Source organism: Cervus elaphus, chromosome 19 (assembly GCF_910594005.1).
Source record: "Cervus elaphus chromosome 19, mCerEla1.1, whole genome shotgun sequence".
NCBI classification, from domain to species: domain Eukaryota; kingdom Metazoa; phylum Chordata; class Mammalia; order Artiodactyla; family Cervidae; genus Cervus; species Cervus elaphus.
In genome coordinates this window covers 51,764,190-51,791,362 of record NC_057833.1, presented here as the reverse complement: position 1 = coordinate 51,791,362, position 27,173 = coordinate 51,764,190, and the positions used below count along the sequence as shown (strand labels likewise).

At 40.1% G+C, this 27,173-nt stretch overlaps 1 protein-coding gene across 1 annotated transcript; it reads left to right on the top strand.

Annotated features, from left to right (window-relative positions):
- Nucleotides 1-6,475: 6,475 nt before the first annotated feature.
- Nucleotides 6,476-15,356, top strand: CSTA (cystatin A). Its single transcript, XM_043874647.1, has 3 exons — nucleotides 6,476-6,627; nucleotides 13,628-13,729; nucleotides 15,105-15,356. The coding sequence occupies exons 1-3, from the start codon at nucleotides 6,562-6,564 to the stop codon at nucleotides 15,231-15,233; spliced, it is 297 nt and encodes a 98-aa protein (XP_043730582.1). The 5' UTR covers nucleotides 6,476-6,561; the 3' UTR covers nucleotides 15,234-15,356.
- The last annotated feature ends 11,817 nt before the right edge of the window (nucleotides 15,357-27,173 follow it).

Below are 27,173 nucleotides of genomic sequence, written 5' to 3'. Positions count from 1 at the left end.
AATCTTTGTGACCTATGGACTGTAGCCCACCAAGCTCCTCCATCCATGGGATTCTCCAGGCAAGAATACTGGATTGGGTTAGCCATGCCCTCCTCCAGGAGATCTTCCTGACCCAAGGATCGAACCGTCATCTCTTATGTCTCCTGCATTGACAGGTGGGTTCTTTACCACTAACTCCACCTGGGAAGCCCTTTAAAAGCAGTACTGAACGTAAATTTATGAAAAAGAAGATTAACACCCATGCGAAGGGGCATTGTATGAGCAGGAACATGGAAGCAAAAGTGAGGATGAGGAAGAGGAGTGAGAGACTCTAGGACTCACCTGGAGGGGAGTTCTGAAGAAGGAGGCTGGCTCAAGAAGGATCTTGAGTATTTGAGTGTATTTCTTAAGAATTTAGACTGGATTTGATAGATAACTTCCCTGGTAGATGAGCTTTCCTGGTGGCTCGGATGGTAAAGAATCTGTCTGCAATGTAAGAGCCCCAGGTTCAATACCTGAGTCAGGAAGATCTCCTGGAGAAGGAAATGACTACCCACTCCAGTATATTCTTGCCTGGAGAATTCCATGGACAGGGGAGCCTGGCAGGCTACAGTCCATGGGGTCACAAAGAATCAGATGCAACTGGGCAACTAATACTGATAGATGACAGGAAATTCCCAAGTTATGGAGCAACATTTTTTTAAGTGAATGAGAAAGAGTTTGATTTTCAGGAGGAACTAGAAGGATAAGACCCAGCCAGGAAGCATCAGCAATAATCCAGTAAGAGGGTGGTGACAATTTTGACAGAGCCATTCCTGTGAAATCAGGTATAGTGAAGGGTAATTTGAGAGACCTTGTAAAGTCATAAACTGCCAGTGTATTTGAGTAATTCCTAGCAATATTGCCCCTGGATTTCTGTGAAATGAGCCTTTAAGTTAGAGGTTTCCAAGACTTCAATAATATTAGGGCAAAACCTCATTCATTCTCTTTAATGCTGTTTCAGTCATTAGAAAGTGCTCTATAAGAATATAGTATTTCTAAATAACAATGAAGGCAAAATAAGAGAAGATTTAATGTTTAACCCTGCCTTACCTTCTTTCCGAGGGCGGCTGGATCAGTGCAGGAGAAGAGGAATACTAGGAAGGTTAAAATGGAAATGACACAGCAGGCAAAGGGATTCTACAGATTGTAGAGAAACATTGATTGACTTTTGATTAACACTGTGGTGGGGCTATGACCAACTTCTGTCCTCTGTTGATTAAACAGCTCCACCTGCCCAGTCACAGAATCCTCAGCTAGGACTGGGGCCATGGCCTTTGAGCTAGGACAAAAGCTTTATTCTAATTTTTTAATAATTGTATTTATTTATTTTATTTTTGTCTGCACTGGGTCTTCATTGCGGCATTCGGGCTTTCTTTACTTGCGGTGAGCGGGGACTACTCTCTAGTCGCTGTGCATGGGCTGCTCGTTTTGGTGGCTTCTGCTGGTTGCACAGCACAGGCTCTAGGGCTCAAGGGCTTCAGTAGTTTCGGCTCACAGGCTTTAGGAGCGCAGGCTCAGCAGTTGTGGGCGCACAGGCTTAGCTGCCCTGTAGCATGTGGAGTCTTCTTGGACCAGAGATCAAATCAATGTCCACTGAACTGGCAGGCAGATTCTTAACCACTGAACCACCAGGGAAGTCCAAGAACAAACACTTTTAAAGACTAGCTCAAAACATGCCCTCAGCTGAATGTTTCAGCTACATGAAACTCGGAATCAACTTGCAACTAACTCAATATGAACAACACATGATAACAACATCTGCCTTAGTTCTTGCCTTGGGCTGTTTTCATTTGTTTTATCATTGCTACGTGGTTTCCATGTAGCAATGGACTGGCCATCCAGATTTCCTCCTTTTCACCGTCCCCACCACACCTGTAAACCTAGAATACCAACACTGTTATTTGCTAGGTCTCTAAATTTAATGCTCACAAGACTTGTCTGGGGAGCTTTTTTAAAATGCAGATTCTAAGGCTCACTCTAGAGAGTGTAATTTAATAAATGTGGGAAGGGGCTCAGAATCTGCATTGGACAAGAATCCCAGGGGATTCTGGTGTAGGGGTCCCCAGATTACATGTTAGGGTCACCACTAAGCTGAATCCGCAACACAAGTAACCCATGCAGAGTCAAACTCACAAATTAACATTTATTAAGAAATCTTTGAGAGCACAGCCTTAAGTTTATGTATGTGCCCATTTTTTCCAAGGTGTAAACCGATGGGAAGCCATGCTGGAATACGCCTATGATCCAAATGTGTCAGGCAGGACAGAATTTCCTCCCTAGGGAGAGGTGCAATAACACTGATTGCATAATATTACCCCACCCTGGCTTTTATCATTAGTCATAACAATTGACTGAACCGACTCCAATGCTGCCAGGTCAATTGATGAATATCCAGGGTGTGTAAACCCCTAGAGTTCCCTTCCCTGTCCCCTCAAAGGGCAATAACACAGTGCAACTCAGAAATCGGCTACTTGAGCAAGTATCAGACAAGCTTTTCCACATTGTTCTTAGAGTCCCCAAAAGCTTTTGTGGTTGGTGAGATCAGTTCCTTTGTCCTGCAGAGAAGGAGGAGAAGATGACAGATGCTGCAATCCCTTTTGAAGTGAGAAAAACTGCAGGTTGCTAAAAGATTTATTCTTGAATTCCAATTCATATGATCCAGCAATTCCACTTCTGGGCTTTTCTGAAGAAAACAAAATCACTCTGTTGAAAAGATACCTACATCCCCATGTTTATTACAGTGTTATGTATACATATATAAGTCCACTTCAGGGTATAAGTCAAAGGAAATGAAATCACTGTCTCGACGAGACATCCACACTCCCATATTTATTGCAGCTTTATTCAGAGCAACCATGGTATTGTCACAGTCTAAGTGTTCACCAACAGATGAGTAAAAATAGTAGATAATGTATTATTTATAATATATTATAGATATGTATATCTATATGAGATATAATATAGATAAATGATCTAGATATATATATATAATGGAACATTATTCAACCTTTAAAAAGAAGGAAATTCTGCCATTTGTGATAACATGGATGAATGTAAAAACCATTTTACTATGTGAAATAAAGTCAAACAGAGAAAGACAAATACCACATGATATCACTTATATGTGGAATCTAAGGGGAAAAGATTGAACTCATAGAAACAGAGAATGGAATGTAGTTGCCAGAAGCTGGGAATGCGGCAAACAAGGACAGGCTGGTGAAAGGGTATAGACTGTCAGTTATGAGATGACTAGGTATGAGGATCCATGAGAAATATTGTGACTATTGTTGAGAATTCTGTACCGTATAATTGAAATTTTTTAAGAAAGTAGATTGAAGTTTTTCACTACCCTCATCCAAAAAAGGTAAATATTTGAGTTGATGAATGTGTTAATTAACTCCATGCTGCAATCCTTACACAAGGTACACATATACAAAATCATCACAATGCATTCTTTAAATATTTTACAATTTTATTTGCTGGTTATACCTTAAGAAGGAGCTGAAAAATATATTTTAATTAATTGATTTATTTTCTGGCTTTGCTGGGTCTTCATTGCTGTACAAAGGCTTTCTCTAGTTGTGGTGAGTGGGGGCTACTTTCTAGTTGCGGTGCACAGGCTTCTCATTGCAGTGGCTTCTCTTGTTTGCAGATTCTTTCCTAAGAGAAAATGTTAAGGACTTCCCTGGTGGTCCAGTGGTTAAGGACCTGCTTGCCAATGCAGGGGACATGAGTTCAATCCCTGGTCCGGGAAGATCATATATGCCATGGGGATGCATAAGCCCATGTGTACAAATACTGAGACTGTGCTCTAAAGCCTGCGAGCTGCAACTACTGAAGCCTCGAGCCCCCTAGAGCCTGTGCCCTGCAACAAGGGAAGCCACCTGGGGCTCCAGGATGGCTGGTGCCTCAACCTTGTCTGGGGTTTCCTGGGTTGTAGGCTTCACCACTGCAGGGGGACAGGAGGTGGGGGGAGCCAGGGTCACAGGCACTCTGGGGGTTGAAGTTCAGGGGTGCCACAGCTGCAGGCAGGGATCTGGACTTCCAGGCACCTCCATGGCTGGAGGAACAGGATTAGAGGCCCCACTGCTGGTGCTGCCCAGCTCCCCATGGCTGTGAGCACTGCTGGAGTCGGGAGGCCACAGACCTGTGTGCCCCCTCCCCTGTTCCTACTGGCTTTTCTGGGGCAATGGGCCCAACCATTTGCAGCCAGGAGTCCAGGATGGCAGACACTGCTTCCACTGTTGCCTCAGCTCTACCTCCTCTATGTACTTCAGTCCACCCACTTTTAGATGTACAGATGTATGGGACTCTTTGGCATCCTGTTGTGCTGGAATAAAGAAGTCTTGTTCAGTTACAGATGTTTTACTGGTTGGAAGTTGAAGCAGAGAGACAAAGCAAGTGTCTCATGCAACCATGAGGCTGGATAATCTCTGCAATTTCTTAAATCTATTCACCAGTTAAGGAACATTTGAGTCATTTCAGTTTTGAACTATTACGAATAATGTAGCTATGAACATTTGTACACAAGTCTTGTGTGGACATATGTTTTCACCCCTTTTAGGTCAACACCTAGGAGTGGACATGATGGGATGTATAGTAAGTGATGTATCCACACATTCACCCCCACCGTGGGTGGAAGCAGAATTAGCTGAGGAAGTCCAGAGTCCCAGGCCTGAACCAAAAGGCAGAGATAAACCCAAATTCTCAATGTCTTCATGAATTAAGAGTCCTAAGCCTAGAGTAAAATAAGACCTTGTCTGGGGACTATACACCCCATGAGGCCTAGTATAGGCAACCACCCAAAACCTAGCCCCCACCAAGGGAAATCTCCCATGAAAGATAATTCCTGTGGAAGACAAGAAATACGAAACTTATGAGAATGTCAAGTTTTGTAAAAATAGCCTGAATAATTGATACCCCCCCCAATCCAATAATACTATCTTAAAGGTAGTTGAAAATAAATGTATATTAACCTGAAGATGGTGTCCTGGGCAGTGAGAGGAGCTATGGAGCTGCTAACAAACATTGAACATCAGCTAGTCTATTGCATTTGTCAGAAAAATTCCCTAGACCACTTGAGTGAGCGGAGAGGACACTGTACAATTTGGCCATGTGGGAAAGTGCACTGTACCTTTTGACAAAGAGATTGGCTTTCACAGAAGTATGGATTGGGTTCAATTTTCTTCAGAAGAAGAGCTTCACAATATACTACTACAGGAAAATCATGCTACAGATGGAGTAAAGCTCCATGTTGAAGCTCAAAAACCCAAGGATTTATAAGGGGATCAAGCATCTGATGAAGAGAAAGATTTTTGAGACCATCACTGCCTATTAACCAAGGTAAACAAAACTTAAATAAATAAATATGTATTTAATTAACTGTGTTTAATTAATTAAATAGTTAACACAGAGATATTAATTGTTGTGTTTTTCTGCACTTCCTTATGTGACTCTTCCCCTGTCAATAAGAAGTGTTCATTTTACCTTAAAAACAATGAGGATGCATAGTAGGACAAGAGCAACCTGTGCTTTGAGGAAGCTTTTGCTTCTAAAAGCAATTAATGAGAATAAAGAGGGAATCTGAGAGGAACAGAGCATAAGCTCTAGAAAGAGAACAGAGGAAACACTGCTTTCCCCGTGGCTGACTACTGCGGAGACCAGGTGAGAATCACCTGTATCAACATGGAATGACTAAAAGAACATATTGAATAGAAAAAAGGGATAATACAGAGTATTTGTTCAGTATAAAATTTAAGCAGATTTTTAAAAACACACTAAATAAAAGTATTTTACAAATGGGCTAGAAGGATACCTAACTCACAATGTAGTTTACCTGCGTGGAGGGCAAGACTGGGGATGAGGGAGTAGCAAACTGTGATCGTTTATTTCTTGAAAACAGCTACCTAAAAAAAACAGATGGGAAGCAATATGACCGAATGTTAAAAGTTTTAATTCTGGATGATAGGAATAAAAGGTGTGTGTTGTTTTATCCTTTATGTTTTTCTGTATTTTAAGCAGTTCTAGAATGTAAATAAAAGTAAAATACAAATATCCAGCCAAGGTTCTCAAGATAGATCTTTCACTTTTCTTTTTATAAAGTTAAGTCCATTTTAAACAATCAGCCTTGACATTATTAAAAGGTATTCCTTGAAAAAATAAAGTTTTGTTAGAGGTTTTAAACATTGGGAAACTCTGGTTGTGGTTTCAGATTTCATACTTCAGATGCAACAGGATGAAACCATTGTCAAAGAGAACACAAAGTTTGACTCTTGTTCCAACACAACACCTTGTACACACCCATTCATTCCTCCCTGGCCCCTCATTCTTCCCAAGTCCTGTTAGTGTTTTCCACTGAGGAAGCAAGATATCTTACTTCAAGGCATACTCATTTTCCCTGTGCTTTTTTCTCTCTGAGGAAAACAAAACATTCTATAGGCGGAGCTTGTGAACAACAGTCTCTTTAAAAACCAGAGCCTCCACCCTTACCTGACCACTTCAGCACCAGCATCCTGCCCAGAAAAGACACAATTAGCCAAAATGATCCCTGGAGGTTTAACTGAAGCCAAACCTGCCACTCCAGAAATCCAGGAGATTGCTAACACGGTGAGTGAATGCAGCCCAAGGAAAGGTTTGATCCCAAATCTTGGTTCCTAGGTTGGCCCTGGGTTAAATATATTGGTGAACAGGAAAACCGGAACGTGGGGAAATGAGTGGTTTTGTTTGGACTTCCTTCCAACTGAAAGTTTTTTCAGATAAAATCTCTGATAATCCTGAGAGTGATCTTGAGCAAGTCACATCCCTTCTCTGAGCCTCAGTTTTCCCATTTGTAAAAGAAGAATTTTTATGGGATCATCTCTAAAGCTCTTACAATGTATGATTCTAGGATTACTAATTCAGCTTCTGATGAAATTTGTCTTTTCTCACTGAGTGTAGCCAACATGTAATTAAAGTCTGAGGCTGTTAACTGTTGATGAACTAGACTTTAAATGCACTATAGGAAAAAAATTTTAATGAGTTAAATGTAGAATAAATCATAAAAATGATCCACTTAAAACTTCCTACAAACTTGTCTCAATGGACAATGTTTTAGTATTTGGGAGATTACACTAATAACTAATAGAGAAGTGACATAGTCTATGGTGATTTCAAAATTGATTATGGTGAAAATAGAACTCAATGTGTTTAGCAGGTTAACATATTTTCCTAAGTGTTGTCTGATTTGTTATCACCTATCAAATAAAAATTGATTGTATTACATTTTTATGAAAATAAAATTAAAATTTAAAAAAAAAGAGAAAACCAATTATGTACACAGTACCGAGTGAATTGCAATAGGAAGAGAAGGGACATAAACATGGTCCATTAAGGACTATAAGATATAGCCCCTGCCCTCAGGAAGTTTACAACCCATTTAGGGAAGTCAAGATATCTAGAGCATAATATAAAACATTTTCCAGTTAAGTGCTTTTTCATAATCATAGGTTTGGAACCAGGAAAAACCTTAGAGATTACTGGTCAAACGTTCTTACTTTCAGGTGAATAATTCCTGTGTGGCAGCTCTGTTCCTCCAGTACTAATCTCCCAATTATCACTTGTATTCCCTTAGTCACAGGAGACAGCCTCAGGTGACACTTCCCAGTTTAAGGGCTGGAATATTGAGGAATAGTTAGCATAGAAAACATTTTAGAGTTTAGGAAGCACTTTCACTTCAATTATACCATTCATTCACCCACAAAAAAAACCCCAAGAGGCAGATATTACTCCAACCAGTTTTTTGGTGAGGAAATTTAATCAACACCTTCTCCAAATTATAGAATTATTTACATTCCTGGGCAGAGCCAGGGAAATTGATATGTGTAGGTAATTACATTCTTAATGTGATTTGATAGGATCCCAGGGAAGACCTCCACTTACCTGTCATTTACCTTGAAGTCTTATTCCTTTGCTGTTTTACTGTGTTTCTAGTTTAAAAATTCACCTATTAAAATGCAGATATACTTGGAGGAGATGAAGTTTATCAGCCTTCCCTGTTTTTATCAGAGAGCTTCTCAGTGGAATTCGAGCTGAAGGAAGGACCCATTAGGGAGGCAAAGAGAGGAGGGGGAGGTCATCACACATAAAGGGGAGAGCATCAAAGAAAAATGATGACCACAGGTTCAAAGAATTTGACATCAGAATGAAAGAGAGAGCTTGGATCAGAAAGAGAAGGAAACCAAACAAAGGGCTTGGGGTTGAGAAGTGTTGAACATTTTTGAAGGCAGAAGGAAGGACTTTCTCTATTCTGAAGATAAGAGAGACTGGATGGTAATAGGTGGTATCAGGTATTAAAGGCTGTTAATGGTACTTGGATCCAGAGTGTGTGTGTTAGTTGCTTAGTCATGTCTGACCCTTTGCAATCCCATAGACTGTAGCCCCACCAGGCTCCTCTGTCCATGGGATTCTCCAGGCAAGAACACTGGAGTGGGTTTCTATTTCCTTCTCCAAAAGGAACTATAGAAAGAAAGTGAAGTCGTTCAGTCGTGTCCGACTCTTTGTGACCCCACAGACTGTATGTAGCCTACCAGGCTCCCCCATCCATGGAATTTTCCAGGCAAGAGTACTGAAGTGGGTTGCCATTTCCTTCTCCAGAGTACAGAGGAATAAAGCCCCTCCTTCAATATTCTCTCTACCTCTCTTCTATCTTCTTTCCTATCTGGGGAGACAAGCTATTATGAGGGAAAACAACCCTGGTTTCTTCATTCAGAAAACATTGATTTGAGAATTTCCTGGTGGTCCAGTGGTTAGGACTCAGCATTCCCACTGCTGAGGGCCTGAGTTCAATCTCTGGTCAGGTAACTAAGATCCCACAAGTCACATTGTATGGTCAAATTTAAAATTAAATAAAAAGAGAAAACCAATTATGTACACAGTACTGAGTGAATTGCAATAGGAAGAGAAGGGACATAAACATGGTCCTACCCTCAGGGAAATTTGTAAAATAAGTTGAAGAAAAGGGATACACACAAGGAAACAAAGACTCAAACATGGCCCCATCCCTGAATATGTGTATTTAATATGTGTAATTAATTACTTAAGATGTAAATTATTAATATGTGTGATTAATTATTTATTATGTAAACACTTAATATATGTAATTAAGGACCAAATGAAGGGCCCACTGGCAAGAGCCTCTGGATCATTTTGGCTGATCCATTATCTTATGTCATATGTGAAAAATCATTGGATGAGAATTCTGAGTATGTTTATATACAGGAAAGAAATGTTATAGCAATAATTTTTATTTTTAGAAATAAGAGCTATTATTACACACACACAGATGCATACACACAAAACATACACATGAGCACACACATCTCTAAGTCAAACCTGGCTGCTGAATACCATTCCTGGCATACACACAGATTATAACTTTTGTCTGCCAGGACACCACACAAAACCTACAAGAAAAACAACACACAAACACCCCATCTGCACACCATTATGGACACACCCGGGAGCTTAGCATGCTGTGGCTCTTACTCACCCACAAATGTGTGTTCTCCTCTCTGACCACAGCCTTCTCATCAAGCAGCTCTTCCATCGCCCCCACGTACAGAGAAGCTGCGGTTCAGCCACACCAGAGTCCTTCAGGCACTTAACCTCCCTTCTGCATCAGAGCATGCCTCAGCCCACTCGATCATTCACCCAGCTGGATCCCATCATGGGTGGTTTCCTATGCTCCTCCACCCTGATTTCCATGACCCCGTGAGCTCTGGCATTCCAGTCCTCAATCAGAGGTCATTCCCACTGCCACCACTTCCTCCTCAGATTCTACTCCAGCTTCAGAGAACTTTGCTCAAGGAAGATGTAGAATCACAGAAAACTCACCCTTTACAAATCTATGAATTCACACCAGTGAATAATGGCTACGGGGCCCTGGGGTGGCTGGATAGCCTTCCAGTCACATCCTGTGGGTTCTTTTCTAGAAACCCTACAGAGGTGGAACTGGACCTCTCGCCTCAGGTTCTCAGTCCTTCCAATCCCCATGGCCTGACCAGATGGCATTTCAGTTCTTTCTCTTAGAAGATTGCAGACATCTGGTGTGAAAACCCTCTGATTTACTTTTCCTTGCTGACTGCATGCCTCTCTCTGGTCTAGGACTTTGTCCTCCTTTCTTAAGGCAGGTGCCATTATTTCTTGTATGCTGGTTGCCTTGCCCCATACTTCTCTGGCCCTCAAAACATAGGCGACAAATGTCCACAAGTCACCTCTCACCAACCCCACTGTACTTTCATGCTGCTACCCAAACTCTCCTTTGTTACTCTCTAAAACATCACAAAAATGGCCTATCCATGCTGCCACCATAATCCTTCTATTCATTTTTCCTAAATTATGCATAGCCCAAGTGTGTTTCTGCAGGATGATTACAGCCATTTGGGGAAGGTAGGAGAAACACCTGTATCTTTGGTGCAGCAAGGCTGAACTCCTCATATCCCAGAGAATTAACTACTCACCAAGACTCATCCTCTGCAGCAACAAGAAAAGCTTGAACAGCTCTGGGGTGGCTGCACTTTATCAGCTGCTCTTTCCTGATAGCATCCTTCCCCTGGTTTGGACCCCAACCTATACCGTTCCCTTCAGCACCTCAACCACCACCATGCATGCAGATTGAAGAAAGTAAGGGGCAACTATGCACAGCTTAATGTTTGTCTATTTACCACCACACTGGACCACCATTCCCCACTGGTCTTCACCCTCCTAGCACCCACCCTGGGGGCATCTTTCACCACCAACCTACCTTCTTAAGGTTTCATGATCAACTCCTTTCTACTCTTCCCCTTTCCTCCTCCTCACCTGAAATCTCATCATCCAGGTTCATAGCATCCAACAACAGAGCAATACAAATCTGTTTTGCTGGAAAGAAGGAGCAGGGCTACAGGTTTTAAGTACAGTGAACCTGCAGTCAGGGTGCACAGTCTGTCAGGTGTCCACGCACTTATGAAAATGAACAAGGACATTTGAAATCAACTCTCCGATGGAAAATTCTGGACTTGTGGGCTGCATAGATATGATGGAAAGACCCAAATTACAGATTTGGATGTGTTTCTTGGACAATAAGAAATAAAAATATCTGATACAGGGTTCAAAAAATGATAAACCAGATACTCACTATTCAAGGTATTTAAAGCTTTAAGTATGATTAATAATTTTTCATCCTATTACTGTCATGTTCTCTCACAGCCTCAGGTTCCTCACCTGCAAAATAAAGCTTAAATAGATAATTCAGGGTTTAGTGTCAAGATTAACCCTTCCCAACTCAGCTCCTAACATGACAGGTACCCAGTATTGGCTCCAAAGGGTGAGGATGGGGGAAGCAGTAAGAAACTGAACTCTTCCCTAGCTCATTCTCTCTGCACACTTCGCCACTTTTCTCGTCTCTTTCTTGTGCCCTGTCTCTTCCCATTTCTTTCTCTTTTTTCTTCACTATTTGTCTTCTTCCTTTCTCTGCTTTGCAACCTCACTTTCCATCCCCAAAAAACAATCACATTTTTCCCATCTATTCTGGAGATTTCCCAACTATACAGTAGAATTGGCTGGTGGTCCATGAAGTGTCTGCCCTTCAAAAATTGTCTGAGAGCTCAAAGAATTTGCGAATGTCTAAGTCTTTTTTTGGCTGTGCCATGCAGCTTGCAGGCTCTCATTGCCCAACCAGGGATTGAACCAAGGCCCTGGCCATGAGAACACCAAGTCCTAACAACTGTACTGCCAGGGAACTCCCCAAATGTCTAGGTCTTTGAAAATGGTTGTGGTACCCAAACTGAGGCATCAATAGAAAAGGATTCAAAACATTTGCCCACTGAAGAGAAGGACCAGATGGCCTTGGGAGAACCCTAGGTGCACTGGAGGCCTGATTGAAGCCATACATGCACATAAAATGTTCAGTTATGGGCAGGGAGGCAACTTCCCAATAAACACAGTGTATCAAACACACACGCTTGTTTCCTTTCCTTCTAAGTGATAAGAAAAGGTTAGAGGGGAAAGTCACATCCACAAATATGAAGACAACGAGAGACAGGCAAACACCTCAGAGATATCAACAATATTTTGTGGATTTTTTTCCAACAAAACTTTGAAAGATGGAAAACACAAACAATGTAAAATTATTTGAGTCATCTAGACAGAGCCTAAGCCACATAGGGAAATGTCTGAGTCAGAAGCAAGCAGATTCATGGTGCAGAACTCCAAAATGGCTCAAGCACTGGCAACATCAGAAACTTAGGAAGACAAGAGTGAGCCATGCAGCTAAAACCAGGAGAACTGATGGAAGATTGAGAAGCAGTTACACTGCGCCTAGGTCCTTCCCTCTCACTATTCTCCACCCTGAAAGACAAGCTATCTCCAGTCCTCCACACAGACAGAAGATTAGAACTCTACTCTTAGCAGAAACTGAGTCAGAGAAACCATAGCGGGCACTAGTGTATCATGCCCAGCTGAGAGCAGGATTTCAGCATAGGGATACCCCGTACTGACCACTGATGGACTTAGTAAAAACTGACATATTCCATTTGAGATTCTCTAGCTGCCTTTTCACGCTTGGTTCAGGAATGCTGGCATCTAAGCTTGTATGCCCCTCTGGTAGACAGAAGGATGGCCTTCAAAGATGGCCACATTCTAGTCCCTGAAACCTTCCACAGCAAAGGGACTTGCAGATGTGATTAAATTAAGGACCTTGAGATATGCTATACTATTTTTGCAAATTTGAGTCTGAAATTTTTTTTAAAGATCTTTTTTTAATGTGGACAATTTTTGTTGAAGTCATTATTGAGTTTGTTACAACATTGTTTCTATTTTACATTTTGGTTTTTTGATCACAACGTATGTGGATTCTCAGTTCCCCGACCGAGGATCAAACCTGTATCCCCTTCACTGGAAGGCAAAGTCTTTAACTACTGGACCACCAGGAAAGTCCCTGAAATTATTTCAAAATAAAAAAATTTTGTAATTAAGTAGGAATTACTGGTCTCCCACTTTTATTAATCAAAGATGTATTTAACTATTTGCAAACACATATTTAACAAATTTGTAAATCACGTACATGGAGTTCAATATAGCTTTGGTAATTTGTTTCCTCTTGTTGACAAAAAATTGATCAGCTCATTTAAGAAAGAAATGGAAATTTTATTTGAGCTGAATTTGAGGATTATAACCCAGGAAGAGCATCTCATAAAGTCCATCTAATGTTCCACCCATTAGAAGTCAAGGCACAGGTATGTAAGTTTTTGAGACCAAGGGCTGTACATCAAATGATGTTTAGTTGACAGTTTATTTAACCCAGATCTAAGCAGCAATATGGTGTGTCATGTGACACCTTACAAGATCAAGGAGGAATATCATCTTTGAAGGAGTTGTCTTATTGATGCTAAGAGAACGTTGCTCTTTATGGTTGAGCAGGTATTCCTGCTAATGGGGGTGGTTTGGTCGATGCATACTGCGGATACACAATGCACAGTGTGGGCCAGGAAAGGGGAGGCCAACGGGCAGAGAATTTTTTGTTGTTGTTTAAATTTCTCTTGTCTTGCCATAAAAACATGACTTCTATTTCATACTCTTTTCTTTTCTTAAGGTTAAACCACAGCTTGAAGAAAAAACAAATGAGACGTATGAAGAATTTACAGCTATAGAATATAAAACTCAAGTGGTTGCTGGAATAAATTACTACATTAAGGTTAGACTTCAACATTCACTTCAGCACTAAAAGATATTGTATCTTTCATTTTATGTGATGTTCCCTGTCACCCTTACTTTATCATTTGTTCCTTCTCCTTGTCCTAAATCAGAACACCTACCTAGCATGATACTTCCCAAGTGGTAACTCTCAAACTTGGCACATGATGGTATATTTATATCATCTTTTTCTTGTGATATTAGAAGGCTTTCTTCTACTGATTCTTAACTTAATTTCCAGAAGACATAAAGAAAAAGATTCGGAATTCAGAGTGTATGTAGCTCATAACCATGGCTTCTTCTTGTGGGATCTTCGGGATGTGGGGCTAGACCAGATGCTACCTTGAAGCCCTTTCTGTCTCAAAGCTTTGTGATTTTATGTGCCTGAATTGAATGAATTTAAGGAATGATTTGAATCAGTAGCTGAGAAAATAATTTAAACCACTTTCACCCTTTAAATAAGCATCTTGATTAATGTAATTTAAATACATGGGGACTTCCTGATAGTCCAGTGACTAAGACTCCATGCTCCCAATGCAGGGGGCGCAGGTTCAAGCCCTGGTCAGGGAACTAGATCCCATCTGCCACAACTAACAGTTTGTGAGCCACAACTAAAAAACCTGCGTGTCACAATGAAAATAGAAGATCCTGCCTACTGCAACTAAGACCCAGGGCAGCCAAATAAATAAATAAATATTTTAGAATTTTCGTTGCCTAAACCAAAAACAAAAGTGGAAATTCTTATCATAGTTTTCTAGGTCCCAGATTCATGTCCAAACTACCATTTCAGTCTTCATACAAATGATTTCCCAGGAAGATCCCTTTATTTTAGAAGGAAAACTAGATTCTCCATCCCTGGGCCCTGCTCAGTTTTACCTCTGGGCATTTATAAAGCAAGTTCTAGTATAGATATGGGAACAACACATCCCAAATTTTCCAGGCCAATTCTGATTTTCTTCTTCCTCAAACGATGTGACAAAGTATCCCAGTTTGGGAGTCAGAAAATAGAATCACAGAAAAGGCTGTCACCTGTTTTCTTGATCTGTGCATCCTAGAAAATAAAATGTAACTCTGGATTTCATTTGTGTACGGGACCTATGCCTCTTGCCATATCTTTAGCCTGCCCTTTCTCTTATAAAATAAAGTGGTAGGTTTATGTAAGTGTTAGCCACTCAGTTTTGTCTGACTATTTGCGACCCATGGACTGTAGCCTGCCAGGCTCCTCTGTCCATGGAACCAAGGGTCTAAAAATGGTGGTCCAGGAATGCTATTCCAAAAGAGGTTATTGCAACGACGTCTTTATAGGTTTGTAGATTTTTCGTTTGATACGGATCCACACAAATAAATCAATCTCCATTTTCTTTTTCAACTTCCAGATACAAACAGGTGATAATCGTTATATTCACATTAAAGTATTCAAAAGCCTTCCTCAACAAAATCAGTCTTTGAAACTTACTGGCTACCAAGTTGACAAAACCAAGGATGATGAACTGGCCGGCTTTTAGCAGCATGTTCCTAAGGTGGTCGATTCTTTCCTCTGGCACCTGATTAATGACTCCTGCTAATAATAAATGTAGCTATCAAAAAAGAAGAGCATTTCTTTTCCAATAAATTAATCTCTTCAACTAGTTCTCGTCTATTTTATATAATAATAATTACCTTTTCTTTCTCAAAATCAATTTATATCTTGAGATATAAGAAATTCCATAAAAACTGATATCAACTGGGAATCTTAGAAAAATTACTGAGGTCTAATGCAACTGTTCATGGGGTTCTCAAGGTAAGAATACTGAGGTGGTTTGCCGTTCCCTTCTCCGGATGAGGAAAAAGATGGAAACAGTGACAGATTTTATTTTTTCTTGGCCTCCAAAATCACTACAGATGGTGACTACAGTCATGAAATTAAAAGATGCTTTCTCCTTAAAGAAAAGCTATGACAGACCTAAAAGTTGGACACAACTCAGCGACTGAACAACAGCAACAAACATGTGTCTACATGCTTTAGTGTATACAAATGTTTTTATTTCTCTTGGGTGTATACCTAAGAGTAAAATTACTGGTTCAAGACAACTCTGTGTTCAAAGAGTTACATTCAAAGAACTTATGAACTGCTTTCCAAAGCAGCTGCCTTATTTTACTCTCCCAAAAGCAGTGTGTGAGAGTTTGGACTTTTCCAACATCCTCATTAACATTTGTTTAGCTGACTTTTTGAGTCTATTCTTCCTACTGGGTGTGAAATGATTTCTTATCACGGTTTTTACCTGCATTTCCATGATGACAGGCATCTTTTCTTGAATTTATTATTCATTTGCATATTGTCCTTGGAGAAATGTCTATTCAGATCATTTGTGTCTATTTTTAAATTGGTCTATTTGTCTTTTTATTATTGAGTTTTAGGAGTTTTGCATATTCTGGATATAAGGTACCTTACCAGTTATATAATTTGCAAATATTTTCTCTCAATTTTCTTGTTGTCTCTGCACTCCTTTTTTTTTTAATATAAGTAATCTTTTAAATTTTTTATTTATTTATTATTTGACTGCACTGGGTCTTAGTTGAGGTAACCATCTCTGAGTTGCAGCATACAAACCCTTAGTTGCAGCATGTGGGATTAGTTCCCTGACCAGTGATTGAACCTGGGCCCCTTTCTTGGGAGCATGGAGCCTTAGCCACTGGACCACCAGGGAAGTCCCATCTTTGCATTTCTTGATAGTGTTCTTTAAAGCACAAAAGATTTTAATTTTAATGAAATTCAAATTATCCATTTTTTCTTTTGTTGTTTTTGCATTTGGTGTCAAATCTAAGGATCCTTTGTCAAACTCAAGTTCATGATGATTTTCTCCTGTTTTCCTCTGAGAGTTGTGTTGTTTTAGCTTTTAATTTGAGTCTTTGATCGTTTTGAGTTAATTTTATAAGTATTAGTAGTATGATGTAAGGATTCCATTTCATTCTTTTGCATATGGTTATCTAATTTTTGCAGCATGACGTGTTGAAAAGATTATTCTTTCCCACATTAGTCTTGGTGTCCTTGTTGAAAACTAGCTGATTACAGTCCCATGAGTTCATCTCTGGACCTTAATTCTGTTTCACTAATTTACATGTATATCTCATGCCAGTACCATACTTTCTTGATTATTGTTGCTTTGTAGTAAGTTTTGAAATCAACAAGTGGTGAGTTCTACAACTTTGTTCTTTTTCAAGAATGTTTTTGTTCTCCTGGATCCTTTGAACTTCCATATGAATTTTAGAATCAGCTTATAAATTTCTGCAAAAAAGTCATCTAGGATTCTGATAGGAATTGTGTAGAATCTATAGATCAATTTGGGGAGTAGTGCAGTCTTAACAATGTTAAACCATCAATACACAAATAAGGATGCTTCTCCAATTACTTACACCTTCTTTAATTTCTTTTGAGAATGTTTTATAATTTTCAGAGTATATGTTTTACACATCTTTTTGTTAAATTTATTCTATGGATGCTATTGTAAATGGAATTGTTCTCTTAATTTCATTTTTGTTTTTAGTTGTACATGTATAAAAAATACAATTGATTTTTATGTATTGGTCTTGAATTCTTCAAACTTGCTGAACTTGTTTGTTGGTAGATTCCTTAGGATTTTCATATACTTCAAGATCATGTCATCTGCAAAGAAAGATTGTTTTACTTCTTCCTTTCCAAATTGGATACCTTTTATTTTAATTAAGTACCTAATTGTACTTGCTAGAATCTCCAAAGTTGAGTAGAAGTGGTGAGAATGGATATCCCTGTCTTGTTTGACCTTTAGGGGAAAACATCCAGTCTATCACCATTAAGTATAATGTTATCTAAGGGGTTTTTGTAGACACACTTTATCAAGTTGAGGATATTCTCTAATATGTTGTGTTTTTTATGATGAAAGGACATCAGATTTTATCAAACGCTTTTTTTCTTGCATCTAGAGATGACAATGTGTTTTTGTCTTTTTATTCTATTGATACAGTATGTTACATTAATTGATTTGAGAATGTTAAGTCAACTTTGCATTCTGAAATGAATTTCATGTGGTCATAGTGTACAATTCTTTCTTACACGCTACATTTGGTTTGCCAGTATTTTGTTTAGGACTTCTGCATCCGTATTCTTAAAAGATACTGGTCTGTAGTTTTCTTCTGATGTCTTTGGTTTTGGTATCTAGATGATACTGGTCTCATAGAATGAGTTGGAAAGTGTTCCTCTCTTATTTTTTGGAAGAATTTGTGTGAAATTAATATCAATTCTTCTTTAAATGACTGGTAGAATTCAGCAGTGAAGTCGTCTAGGCCTGGGCTTTTCTCTGTGGTAAGTTTTTGATTACTAATAGAATCTCTCTACTTGTCATAGATCTATTTAGACTGACTATTTCTTCCTGAGTTTTAGTAGTATGTGTTTCTAGAAATTTTTCTATTTCATGTATATATTCTACTTTATTGACATACAGTTGTTCATAGTAATCCTTCCTTGGTGTCATCTAATGGATTTTGGACTGAATTGTTTCAGAAAGAGAGGGGAAGAAGTGAGAGAGATGAGAAGGGAGAAAGGAGAAAAAGGAAGAGGGGGAAAGAGAAGAGGATATTTGTTATAAAGATGCCCTGAATAATGTCTCCCACTGTGTTCTGCACTCTGCTCACTATTCAGCTAGTGCCACTTGCCAATTCCCCACCCCCAAATAATAATATAGTATACATTAAGTGTTTATTATATGCCAAGTAGAGGTCTAGAGACTTTCCACATATAATTCATTTAATTCTTATAACAACCTCATAAGGTAACTATTATTATTTTCTCCCCTTTACAGAGACTGAGTATAGAGAGGTTAGGTTACTTGCCCACAGCCTCATGGCTAGTTAGTAAAGTAAGGATAAAATCCCAGGCTGTTTGCCTCCAGGACCAATACTCTTAATCCCTACACTTCACTAAGAAAAGCTTAGAATTCATTTGCTCAGCTCTGCTAACCCCGAAGGAGGTACGTGAGAACTTGAAATACAGCGATTTTTTTGGTAACCACTGACAACTCTAAATGCTTCTTGATAAGGAAACTGTCCTATTCATCTGCCTTCAGCTCTTAGCACATAGAGATTTAGTTCAATAAATGAACTAAAAGATCTCCACTGGCTGGCTAGTATTAATGCCATAGGGCTCTTAGGTAACAGGGTTACCACAGATGATTCCACTGGCCTAATAATAAGAATCATTTTCTGAACAGTGAAAACAAGAACACAAATATCTGTAGCTATATACACAGAAGAGCTGATCAAAGATATTTGAAACTCCATAATCAGATTGATGAGATTTATTTTTACTTTATCCTGATCTTGGTATAGAAAGCCTATACCACCGGTTTAAGAATTGGCCTAGGGGCTTCCCTGGTGATCCAGAGGTTAAGAATCCTCCTTGCAATGCAGGAGACACTAGACCGATCCCTCCTCTAGGAAGATTCCCCCATGCCTTGGAACAATTAGGCCCACGCACCACAACTACTGAGCCCTCAGGCCACAACTACTGAAGCCTGTGTGTCTAGAGCCTGTGCTTTGCAACAAGATAGCCATTCCAACAGAAAGCCCAAGCATTGCAACTAGAGAGTAGCCCCTGCTCGCCACCAGTAGAGAAAAGCCTGCACGGCGATGAAGACCCAGTGCAGTCAAAAATAAAACTAACCAAATAAATAAATAAAAATCTTAAAAAATAAGAATTAGTCTAATGAAGGACACACAGAATCTATGCAAAGACAATTACTGCACTTCACTGTCAGAAATTAAAAACTGGAGTAAATGGATAAGTATATCATGTTGCTGATTAGGTAGACTTTATGTTAAAGAGAACATAGTAATAAATAGGAATAATTAGGAAAGAAGATCAAGTAATATGTGCAGTGATTCTCAATCTTGCCTACATATTAGAACCACTTAATTTATAAATGAAAAAAAAAAAATTTAGGTTGGAGTCCCACTGCAGACCAATTACATAAGAATCTCTGGAAAACAGTCGAAGTGATTCTAATGTTAGCTAGGGTTGAATACGTCTATGATATAAAGGAAAAGAGAAAATGGTTTAACTGAAGTACCTGCCTTAATAGAACTGAAAATAGAAAGTATGACCCAGGGAACTCCCTGGCAGTCCAGTGGTTAAGACTCTGTTCTTTTATTGCCAAGGACACAAGTTCCACCCCTGGTTGGGGAACTAAGATCCCATACGTCTTGCGGTGTGGGGGGAAAAAAGTGTGACCCAAATCTGTCTAAGCCAGGTAAAATAAAAATAGTATGAAAATAATTTTTTATTCACTAAATGTTAAAAAATACATTTTGAGGAAAGAGGGGTGGGATGAATTGGGAAACTGGGATTCACATGTATACACTATTGATACTATATATAAAATAGATAGAGTTTATTCCCTTTTATTGGTGGATAGTCCAGAAGCAGGAGCCCCGCAGGCAGTATGCTTGGGCTTAGCCATATGTTAGCCGCCTCGTGGGGACTGGCTGGGCTGAGGCAGTGAGCGGTTGTGTGCATCCCAAGGCCCAGCGCCCACCACTGTCACAATGGGCTGCTCATTCCTAAGCCAGGGAAAGAGAGGCGCAGCCAGCGCAGCCACCAGCCCAGAGAGCAGATTTCTAGATTTCAGGGAGAAATATCAGCAACCTCTGATATGCAGATGACACCACCATTATGGCAGAAAGCGAAGAGGGTATTCCCTTGATGAAGGTGAAAGGGGAGAGTGAAAAAGCTGGCTTAACACTGAACATTCAAAAAACTAAGATCATGGCATCCAGTCACATCACTTCATAGCAAATAAATGGGGAAACAATGACAGACTTTATCTTCTTGGGCTCCAAAATCACTGTGGACAGTGACTGCAACCATGAAACTGAAAGATGCTTGCTCCTCGGAAAAAAGCTATGATGAACCTAAACAGCATATTAAAAAGCAGAGACACCACTTCGCAGACAAAGGTCTGTATAGTCAAAGCTATGGTTTTTCCAGTAGTCATGTACAGATGTGAGAATTGGACCATAAAGAAGGCTGAGCCCAGAAAAATTGATGCTTTTGAACTGTGGTGTTGGAGAAGACTCTTGAGAGTCCCTTGGACAGCGAGGAGATCAAACCAGTCAATCCTAAAGAAATTAGTATTGAATATTCATTGGAAGGACTGATGTTGAAGCTGAAGTTCCAATACTTAGGCTACCTGATGTGAAGAACTGACTCATTAGAAAAGCACCTGATGCTGGGAAAGACTGAAGGCAGGAAGAGAAGGGGACGACAAAGGATGAGATGTTGGAAGACATCACCGACTCAATGGGCATGAGTTTGAGCAAACTCTGGGAGATAGCGAGGACAGGAAAGCCTGGCATGCTGCAGTCCATGGGGTCACAAAGAGTTGGACATGACTTATAACATGTTATAACTTATAACAACAAATAAAATAGAGAACTAATGAGAACATACTACATAGCACAGGGAACTCTACTCAATGGTCTGTGGTGACCTAAATTGGAAGGAAATCCAAAAAAGAGAGGATATGTGTATATGTATAGCTGATTCACTTTGCTGTACCGCAGAAACACAACGTTGTAAAACTCCAATGAAAATTAATATAGAAGAAAGGAAAATAAATTTCTCCATGTTTAAATGTATCATAATAATTTGCAAATTGGTTTAAAAGTATTCAATTGGAATAGTTTAAAATCAGTTTTAACACAGATGATTTTGTGAAATGGGAGTGGCTTATTTAAAGGTTAAGGAGGTGGTACCTGAGCAAGTAGATTCATTCCTCCAAAATTGTTCAGATTCCCAGAGTAACAAAGAGGAAAATAGATCTAAAACTGGATAAACTGTTGATGGAAAGGGTGTTCAAAAGTTGGTTGGCCGTTTAATTAAAGGCCTTATCCAAATAAAAAATCAGGTTTTTCCCCCAAAAGACATGTCTTCTCTTAGCAATACCATGGCAAGCAAAGGGAAAAAAATTACATTTCTGAAACATTTGCCCCACCAAATTTGAAGTGGAATCTGGGTGAAAGAATTTGTTCTTTATGGTGAGAATTATTTTCCCTAACCCCAAAGAAAGAGACTGAGAGAATGCTCGCTTGCCTTCAAAAGTGAAGGCCTCAACCCCAGCTATCTGTCAGGCACTTCCAGAATTCTCTGCCATAGACATGGTTAAGTGATGTTATGGGTCAACTGAAGATTCAGAGGACATGAGGCTGCCCAGGGTTGCAGGCAATGCCTACCCTGTTTTTTCTTGGGAAACAGGATTGCTTTACTTCCTTAAGGGAGTGAATTGATTGATTTCTGGCATGTTTCTCATTTAAAAGCCCAAACTCAACCTGGATGCTAATCTGAGTCTTTCCTTGCTGGAACTGAAGTTCAGACACCATGGGGAGTTTCTCCCAAGAGGCTATCCAGCACATCCATGGTGCTCTCAACAACAATATGAGAAAGTATTGATTGGATGAAGAAAAAATATCCTAATGTCAATGGACTATTTAAACAAGATACTGCTTGGCCACTGACTGACTGGAAATGTTCTTGATAGACTCCTTTGGTTGAAAAGAACTTTTTTATATCATGTGGGGATTTATCATAAAGATGCATCTGCCGAGAAATCTAGAAAATGCCAATCAACTAGGTCTCAGGGAGAAGAGGGACCTGAACATAAATGGACCTCACAGCCAGAACCAGGATCCAAGGCAGCTCTAAGGAACTGAGAAGCTGTGATGGTGGGTTTTTACTCTTGGGGCCGATCATTCATGGGTCTCAGCTATTCCCCACATTCTCTGCTTCTCTGTTTCTTTACACCTTTCTGCCAGCTCCAACTGACATTCTCTCTTCTATTTTGTATATTTTTCTCTGCTTCATGGTGTGCATCCTCATATGGGTGCGTGCTCAGTCATGTTCTACTCTGCAACCCTGTGACTGTAGCCCACCAGGCTCCTCTGTCCATGGGAATCTCCAGGCAAGAATACTGGAGTGGGTTGCCATTTCCTCCTCCAGAGGATCTTCCTGACCCAAGGATCAAACCTGTGTCTCCTGCGTCTCCTGCATTGGCAGGCAGGTTCTTTACCACTGAGCCACTTGGGGCCCCTGCTTTTTCAGAACAGTGGGCTTTCCTGGCCCCTGTTGTACCTCATCACCACTGTCCTTCAAGCTTTACCTCCCACTGCTAAGTACATCATTTTCTCAATATTTCTCAGTTCAGAGCCTTGAAGAATTTGATTGTCCTGATCAACTTTTTGTTCTAGGACTTGTCACAGGACACTGGCTAGCTTAAGGTTTGTTGGTTCTTAGGTCAATCGCTCAGCCCTGATCCAATCACCATGGTATAAAGTGGGCTACCAAGGAGTGCTCTTTAAGTGGGAGCTATGAGCCAGAGTTGTCCCTAGAAAGGGCTCTGGTATGGTGTCTGATCAACATGACAAGTATATGGATGAGGAGATGGATGGATGGACAGGCAGACAGGAACATTTTGTCCTCAGAAAGGTAAAGAACAATTGATTAGGGAAAGAGAGAAACTTAATGTGGGTTGAACAACTGAGCAAAGAGAGAACTGTATTTGCATGATGGAATATTTCAGTGAGGTCTGACTTCAACCCAGGGGTGCCCTCAACTTGTCACTGTACTCAGAAGCTGGGAGCTAGCTGAGGTCAAACCTCTTATTAACATTTTGATTTTCCTCCCCAACATAATGCTGTGGGTAAACTAGGCTTTTTCTAGAAATGCTGTCGCTATTAGGAGAGATAACTTTAGACCTGCAGGGAGCCGGCCTGAATGTACAGGCCCCTTACAGCCCTAAGAGAGATCAAAAGGTCTCTCTTTGTCCTGCCACCCCTTCTTGTTAAAAGTAGAGACTGGCATTTGTCTCCTTCAGGGAAAAAACACACCGGTGACCTTTTTGCCTGTTTTTCTGGTGCTGATAAACTCATCATGCCTGAAACCTGTTTTCCATCTAATGTTCTATTGATGAAGCCTGTTTTCTATCTAATGTTCTAATCTTAATCATGTTGGGCGCTAGGGTAATTAACGCTTTACTGATCTTGAGTGTGGGAATTTAAAACATCTGTAGCTCTGCACGTATGCAAACCCTCGATCTATTCTTAGTAACTCCTGTTAGCGTATATATAGGCGTGGTATTCTTCAATAAAGTTGGCGGAGTCAGACGCAAGCGGACTCCGTCCCTCTCAACCCCATCTTTCTCTTTCTGAGTCTTCTTTCTGAGTCTTCTTTTTCCTAGGTACTCTGGTAATTGCATTCTTGACCAGTTCGTTTGCCGGCAGGCTCCGGCATAGACCTTTTTGGGTTTTTTTGCTCTTCAATGTTTATACTCAACTAAATACGTTTTTTTTTTTTTTTAAAGAAACAATCAAGGCTTATCTAGAAGGCTAAATGCACACAGAAATCATGAGTAACCAAAATGATCTCTAATGTATTTGATCAGATCACCCATCTCTAGGCAGAATGTTCATTTTTCTTAATTTGAAATGAGACCACAACTTTGACTAATCTCCCAGTTTACAAGTTATTCCTGGATGGTCTTATGTAGGTAGTGTGGCACAGAAGCAGAGTCCTCTGCAGTAGCACTAGGTATATTATCACTCTGTTTCCCAAACTAGTATGTTTGGAGCATAACTTGAAAGAGACTGACTTGTTAGAAAACTTTTTTTTTTTACCATGCTGCACCACCACATGTGGGATGTAGTTCCCTGACCAGGGATGGAAACTGCATCCCCTGTGGTGGAAGCTCAGAGTCTTAACCACTGGTCCAGCCAAGGAATTTCAGAAAACTTCCTTTTTACTATACGTATTTGATACACTTCATTCTCTAATTCACTTTTCTAAGATCAACAGCATTATAATATTCTCTTAGCTGAACAGTCATTTGCAATCTCCATTTCTGATTTCTTGCTTTTCGGTGGGGAGGGAGTGGAACTTTATCACCTTAGCACACTATGTAATTGTTTTCTATTGTTTGTCTCCCCTTACTACATGAAGCTCTTTGTTGCTGTTTAGTCACTCAGTTGTGTCTGACTCTTTGTGACCCCATGAATTGCAGCATACCAGGCTTCCCTGTCCTTCACGATCTCCTGGAGCTTGCTCAAACTCATGTCCGTTGTCTTGGAGATGCCATCCAACCATCTCATCCTCTGTCATCCTCTTCTCCTGCCTTCAATATTTCCCAGCATCAGGATCTTTTCTGAGTAAGCTCTTCGCATCAGGCAGCCAAAGTATTGAGGCTTCAGTTTCATCATCAGTCCTTCCAAAGAATATTCAGGACTGATTTCCTTTAGGATTGACTGGTTTGATCTCCTTGCAGCCCAAGGGACTCTCAAGTCTTCTCCAACACCACAGTTCAAAACATCAGTTCTTTGGCTCCCAGCTGTCTTTATGGTCCAACTCTTATATCCATACATGACTACTGGAAAAACCATAGCTTTGACTAGACAGACCTGTGTCAGGCAAAGTAATGTCTCTGCTTTTTAATATACTGTCTAGGCTTGCCATAGCTTTTCTTCCAAGGAGAAAGAATTTTTTAATTTCATGACTACAGTCACCATCTGCAGTGATTTTGGAGCCCAAGAAAATAGTCTGTCACTGGTTCTTTGAGAAAGAAAGCTCTTTGAGAGCAAAACATTTTTTTAATATATTTTGTTCACTGATTAGTAGTGAAACTGATTAGCGCTATTGTGGAAGGCACTCAAATACTTGTTAAAAGAATTTGCAAATGGGTTATCATCAGTATCTCCTTTATGGTTATCTTCCATTTTGCAGTGAAAGGGCCAAACTCTTCTCTGAACTTTGTACCTTGTTTTTTCTCTCTTTCTGGCTATCTTACGTATCCTTCAGGGTCTTCCTTGGTGGCTCGGACAGTAAAGAATCTGCCTGAAGTGCAGGAGACCCAGGTTTGACCCCTGGGTCAGGAAGATCCCCTGGAGAAGGGAATGGCTGCCCACTCCAGTATTTTGGCCTGGAGAAATCCATGCAGAGAGGATCCTGGAGGGATATAGTCCATGGGATCACAAAGACTCAGACACAACTGAGTGACTAATACTTACCTATCCTTCAAGCAACAAAATCAATACATTGTTGTAAGGCAGCAATTACATGCAAGACACTGTTTCAGCACACAAATCAACTTTCAAAAGCAATGCACCACCTGTTTCTTAAAAACTGGAGGCTTTAAATGCCATTCATCACAAACTAAACACACTAATATTCATTTACACTAAAAGTCATCCATACCATAATTACATTTTCATAATATTGGAATGATTCAAGCATCCTGCTAAAATTGGATTAGCTAGACAGTACTTTAGAGCAGACGTGAAATGCTGGAAAGGCTGTTATGAATCTTTTCCAATGATTCTGGTTCTGAATTCCCTGTTGGACAACTTTGTTGAGTCTTATTTTTATTCTTGCATGAATCCATTTAATTCACTCATACATCTAATAATTATTAAACATCAGCTGTCATCAGCTGTGGGTTCTTCAGTAGCTCAAACAGTAAAGAATCTGCCTGCTATGCAGGAGATCCAAGTTCAATCCCTGGGTCAGGAAGATCCCCTGGAGAAGGGAATGGCAACCCACTCCAGTATTCTTGCCTGGAGAATTCCAGGGACAGAGTCTGGAGGGTTCCAGTCCACGGGGTTGCAAAGAGTCAGACACAACTGAGTGACTTTCACTTTTTTCACTTTTTCTGTCATGTACCATTCAATAACAGGCAAGTCCTATAGAAAATCTTTTTCATTGCTGGCACAAGGCAATTTTTTTCTTGTTGAAAGACTATAATATAATCTTCACAAAAGTAGGTCTTGTTAAAAAAAAGTAGGTCTTGTTTATCAATATTCTCAACTACAACAGTATCTAATCCATGGTAAATGCTCAAAATGCTCTAGTGCACAACCTGACAATCAACATACTGAACACACAAGCCTATCCACAACCCTTCTGGGAGTGTTGATCTAACTGTGCCAGAGCCAGGAGGCTTGCGTTTAAACTGTGGTAGGCAGGCTTCTAGAACGGCTCTCCAAGATGCCCCACTCTAATTCCTCAGACTGTGAACATGAGACACTACATCTGTGATGTTACATTACCCAGAAAAAGGGATTTGCAGATATAACTAAAGTTGTAATCAGTTGACTTAAAGTTAAAACAAAGGAAAATTATTATGGTAAAACTAATACGCACCCTTTAAAAGCAGTTTGTTTGGCTTATAGCAGAAAAAGAAGTCAGATCCCAAGAATGAGGGTTCAATGCACCGTTGCTAGCTTGAAAAGGGAGGAGACCATAGCCTCCTCAGGAAATGTGGGTGGCTTTTAGAAGCTCAGAGTGGCTGATGAGAACCAGCAAGGTATCAGGAACTTCAGTCTTAGAACTGAAAGGATCTGAATTCTACCAACTGAATGAGCCTGGATGCAGGTTCTTCCCCTGGAGACTCCAG